Source organism: Sinocyclocheilus anshuiensis, unplaced genomic scaffold (assembly GCF_001515605.1).
Source record: "Sinocyclocheilus anshuiensis isolate Anshui unplaced genomic scaffold, SAMN03320099.WGS_v1.1 scaffold923, whole genome shotgun sequence".
NCBI lineage: Eukaryota > Metazoa > Chordata > Actinopteri > Cypriniformes > Cyprinidae > Sinocyclocheilus > Sinocyclocheilus anshuiensis.
The window spans coordinates 423114-428774 of NW_015544138.1; the positions used below are offsets into that span (position 1 = coordinate 423114).

The following is a 5661-nucleotide window of genomic DNA, read 5'->3' on the forward strand; positions in this document are numbered from 1 at the left end:
TGCAACGCAAGATTTTCATAAAATATAATAACTTGCCATTTCGGTTTGTTTCTCACCAAACCCTCAGTATACCTTCAGAATGCTTGGAATATATGCCATGAGATGCATAGGATTATTTTACGACAGATATGCATCCGCTTCCAAAAAAAAAAAAAAAAATCTAAAGTCCCCATTCTCTGCCATTAAATTGGCAAGTGCCAGCAGGACATTTTTGTGTTATTAAGTAATAAGCCTTTAGAACAACATTAAGGTGAGTAGTCAGTCTAGTTCACACAGTTCCAATAAATTGCGATGGGTTAAATAAACTCAATAAGCAGACAGACGCGACTACAGTCAAGCGCAGAAGTGCACAGGAAATAAGCAGCAGTCATATTTAAAGCAGTTTAAATTAATATTGAGTACTGATTGATGTTCACTTGGATTTTTTTCCCCATCGAGGGGAAATAACTTAATACTCTGTCATTTATAGTCGTATGGTAAAATGTATTTTTATTTGTGTAACGTTACGTTCAAAACAATTACAAAATGGCATGCCTTTGAAAAATAAAGAGAACAAGAGAATGCGCTGCTTTAGTGCATCTTGGTCTCCTTGAGCATCTTTCCAGCGCATGCCACAAACATGAACCACAGGAAATACTTGTCTTTTAAAAGGCTTCATTTAGATTATTTGACGTTAAATGCACTTTGGAATAAATCACAGTAGGCCTATGTATCATGATAAAAAAAAGCGACTTTACAGTCTGGAAATACTTTAGGCTATAGCAAATTATTTCTCGGACCCCCTATCAATTTAAGAACCGCTGGTCTACACAGAAGAAAGACCTATCTAGACTCTGCCCCGGTACGAGTTGTGTCGAGCTATTCATTAGCCTGTTTGATGAGAAAAATATGAAATTGATAAAATGGGTTATTAATCCGTACAACTGCAGCAGTGGAGGACTATTATTCTGCTGCGATACTGCGGAAGAACTGATGATGGCACGGTTTGATATTCGGCTGACCAATCAGCAGAAAGGGGCGTTTAATTCCCGCCCACGTGTAGAAATCGAATATTCAAGCTGTTTATTCATTTTTCCACCCATGAACGAAAAACGAAAAAAATTTTTTGGAAAAAAAACAAAAAACCGAAAAAGGAGCCGTTTTCTAATTTTTCTACTTTCAATATTAAATCAAAAAACGAATGATCGAATGATACACGGATTCTACAGGGTCCGTTTACATTTTGATACTTTGTTTTTCAAATTGAAATGAAATAAGCAGAAATGAGAAAACGGCACCTTTATTCGTTTTTTCGTTTATTAAAAAAAAAAAAAAACGAAAAACAAGATTTCGGCAAGATTTTTTTTTTGTTCCATGGGTAGAAAAGGATAAACGACTTCAAAATTTATTTTCCCCATGTTGTTCAGTTGTTCCTCAGTTCTGTTAAACAAAATAATACTCCTTTGCTGCTATAGCAGTACCGATTCTTAAACTGTACACAGGTCCTAGACTGGGCTTTCTTCTGTGCAACCTAACACGTTTCAAATAAATATTTATTTCAGAAATATTAATCTGAACCCAGCCTGTGTGCTGAGTTAAATCTGAGTGGTGAAGCTGCGTTTCCACAGATCAGTGTTCAGTCAAGTGTAAATACGAAGCAGTCGTAACTTTTCTTTTAGACAATATGCTCAGTTTTGGACAATGGATAGTCATTGCAAATACTGTATTGCAAATCAGCTGAGGGTATACACCGAGGATGGCGAATTAAATTTTTACTGTACTGTAACCATAGACGCGGGCGGGAACGTTTCGTTTTGCCAGGATTTAAGTTATGAGTGTGCACAGAAAAGTAAAATGTTGATAAATAACTAGATAATAAATAACTAACTCTCGGTGTTACACGGTGTTCGGCCATCCACCGATTGCATTACCACCGCTCCACTGTCGTTTTGTATTTTTATAGAAATAACAATATCAATGTAGTTCAGCTGGACAGCAGACAAGCGTCCGCTTCATAGTGAGTGAGTTTGCCTTTGTTTTATATTGTTGTTGTGTTTTCAATAAAGTGATAATGAACAACAAAACGAGCATTCGTTTTAACGGGGGAAAATCCAAATACCTTAAATATAGCGCAGATATTTGTGTCATCCTTCTTATTCGTTTTTTTAATAAAAGTTTGGTTTATATAAGCGCGTTTTATTGTACTATTTTTGTTGTTGTTGTGTTTTCATTAAATTAACAATGAACCAAAAACTATATTCGTTTTAAAGTAAGGGGAAAATCCATTTAGGGTCCTATAGGATCCGTCTTACTCGTTTTGTTAATAACGAATAATGTTAATATTTTTTTTTAACAAAGAATGTGGTAAGATCAAACATTAAAGATCAAAATAAGTGTGCTAATAGATGCTGATACTGTTGAGCACATAATGTTAAAGGCTTCTTAACATAGGCTACCATTACACTCGGTTGGAGAGTCAAGAAGGATGTTTTGTTAATGTAGATTACAAACTGTCCAGTGTTAATATATAATACAGCATCATAACATATAATCACATAAACACGTCGTATGCCTATAGCCAAAACATGACAGTTTTTGTTTGAACATGTATTTTAAAACTACCCATATGTTTTTTCCCCCTGGGCTTACAGTAGGCCTAGGTGAGTAGGTGACCCTGATTTTACAGTTTGCTGCAATCGGTGGATGCATATCATATCATTTAATAATTTCACACTCAGTATTTTAACTGAGCCATGCATACAGCGCCAGACATGACAGATTTTCTGATGCGCAATACAAGTACTTTAAAGTAATTCCTTTGCTTATTGCCATTACTATGGCAGACAACAACAGCACAGCAACCTTGCGCACATTTTTATACTTGGTTACATTGAAAAAGTTTCAAGTCAGTCTATCTTTTTTACCCCATTTTAACATGGATTTCTATGGAGACCGGCTGTAGCTGTCAGACAAGATGGCAGATAGCAGCGGCAGCACATAATATCCGCGTTCTGATTGGTCAGATTGCCTGTCAATCAAGCTCGGTCCATTGTTCTTAAAGGGGTCATATGATGCGATTTCAAGTTTTCCTTTCTCTTTGGATTGTTACAAGCTGATTGTGCATAGATAAGATCCCTGAGCCTATTTTCTTACTGTGTACTAATTGATCAACAAATCACAGGTACAAGAAGCTACTAACAAAGTGTATCATAAATGAACAATGATTCAATGATTATTATTATTAAATTGAACAACTGCAAATGGCAGCTAACTCAATTCACGTGATGTGTGTACTGCTAGGCATCTTTGGTTTCCTCTTTTTGAGTAATCTGGATGGAAAATGTGTGACGAAGCGTTTGAGAGAGGCGGGGCATAGAGGACCTACAATAATGTACAGTATTTGAAAAATAATGTGTTTTTTGAACATTAAAGCATGTCAACATATTCTGTTACACCAAATACACAAAATAATGATCTTTAAAAAAGCATCATATGACCCCTTTAAAGTATCAAGAGATTTATTTTTTTTGCTATTGCAGCAGTTAGAGATCCATCCATGCTGGATATATAGGTCCTGGTCGCTAAAGACCCGAATATGTAATAATGATTGGTGAAACATTCATGCATTTAAGGGTTAACAGAACCGAGGAACGACTTTGGTTGACCAATCGGCAGAAAGGGGCGTCTCATGACCGCTCACATGGGGAAAACGAATTTTGAAGTCGTTAATCCGTTTTCTACCCGTGAAACAAAAAAACTAAAAATTGAGCCGAAATCTTGTTTTTCTTTTTTTTTTTTTTAATAAACGGGGAAAAAACGAAAAAAAAAAAACGAATAAAGGTGCCGTTTTCTCATTTCTGCGTATTTCATTTTAAATTGAAAAACTTACTATCAAAACGTACACGGACCCTACAGTCACAGGTCTAAAAAATGTACTTGAATTAGCAGCTTTCTTGAGATATTCACTCATATTCACTCTCCACCCTCTATAAACATGTCAGAGCAGCAGAGAGTGTTTCTGATCGGCTAATGAAGTGCAAAGTCATTCTGAAGTCTACTTCTGTGTCAGAGAGCGATGTGATTTCTCCATTTCATCTGTCAGCGAGTAACTACAGCATTCACTTCAGATAAAAGCATCTGCCAAAAGCATGAATGCTGTCTGTGTGCTATTCATCAGTGTTTGACGAGCTCAGCAGATTTATTATGAAGCACGGCTCCTCCATCAGCCGCTAGAAAATCATTACAACAATAGCTGCAGCAAGTGTTGCCAACTCATTTTCAGAGAAAGTTGCTAAAGGAAGGTCGATTTGTTGCTAAATGACGTTGTGATGTCATTGCACGATGACGTCATTGCGTAATCACGATGCAAAATTGTGTCACTACATCAAATCTCAGCTAAAAATATATTTTATATATGTTAATTTAGATTTGTTTGTTAAATAACATGCATAATACAATATTATAAATAATATAAATAGCTGTATTATATATCACCTTAAAAAAAAGCATATTTTATATTTTATAATTACCATATTGTATAACTAAATAAGAAATAAAGAACAAAGGAGCATATTTCACTCCAACGGTAAAAGAAAAAAAAGAAATTATATTTTGCCTAAATATATAAAATGTAATCTTTTTTTTTTTTCCTATATACATTTATTGACATGTTGGGATAAATAAATATCTTCTTTTTTTTTTATTATAACAATATTTTCATTAAAACAGATTATGCGCTTACTCGGGTTTATTGCAGTCTCTGGTTGTGCTGCGTGTTCCTCCTCCACAGGTCCTGGAACAAACACTGTAGGGGCCCCAGGGGCCCCATTCACCATGAACCGGCTTCATGTCCATCTCCTTATTCACACACATGCCGTGCCTGCAGTGCTAAAAACACACAAACACATTATATCAGAGATGACATTATCAGGTGACCAGAAATTAACTATGACGTTGTGATGTCATTGCACGATGACGTCATTGCGTAATCACGATGCAAAATTGTGTCACTACATCAAATCTCAGCTAAAAATATATTTTATATATGTTAATTTAGATTTGTTTGTTAAATAACATGCATAATACAATATTATAAATAATATAAATAGCTGTATTTTTAAATAAATTGAATTATTGAACTCTTACACATTTTTGAATGATTACAATTTAAGTTTTTTTTAATAGCTAGTAAACTAGTAATATTACACATTCTCAACAATTATGCTTTAAGCAGTGTATTAGTAGTTAGTTAGTATGCTACACTCCAAGAAGAGTCTGTAAAATTAGGGCACAATCTACTATGTTAATATGAAAATTTTCCGTATTGATTTTTTACCTGCATTTTAAATTACGCATTGTGTTTTCAGGTTACAGGGTTACAATGGATAATGGATAATGTCCTGGAAAATTACTAGTATCTTTTGCCTATTTTCTTACTGTGTACTAATTGATCAACAAATCACAGGTACAAGAAGCTACTAACAAAGTGTATCATAAATGAACAATGATTCAATGATTATTATTATTAAATTGAACAACTGCAAATGGCAGCTAACTCAATTCACGTGATGTGTGTACTGCTAGGCATCTTTGGTTTCCTCTTTTTGTGTAATTTGGATGGAAAATATGTGCCTTTTTATTGTGAAAAGTTATCAAAACTTATCAAAAGTTGCTGAAATTTGC

General features: G+C 34.6%; 1 protein-coding gene across 1 annotated transcript in view; it reads right to left on the reverse strand.

Moving 5' to 3' along the window:
- The window catches only part of LOC107694983 (A disintegrin and metalloproteinase with thrombospondin motifs 20-like), a 139308-nt gene that overhangs the window by 60239 nt on the left and 73408 nt on the right, over positions 1-5661 (reverse strand). Inside the window, exons 19-20 of the mRNA XM_016494735.1 lie at positions 4721-4866; positions 3869-3888 (exon numbers count right to left, since the gene is read on the reverse strand). Of these exons, the coding sequence (XP_016350221.1) occupies positions 3869-3888; positions 4721-4866 (166 nt within the window). The remainder of the gene's footprint in view (positions 1-3868; positions 3889-4720; positions 4867-5661) is intronic.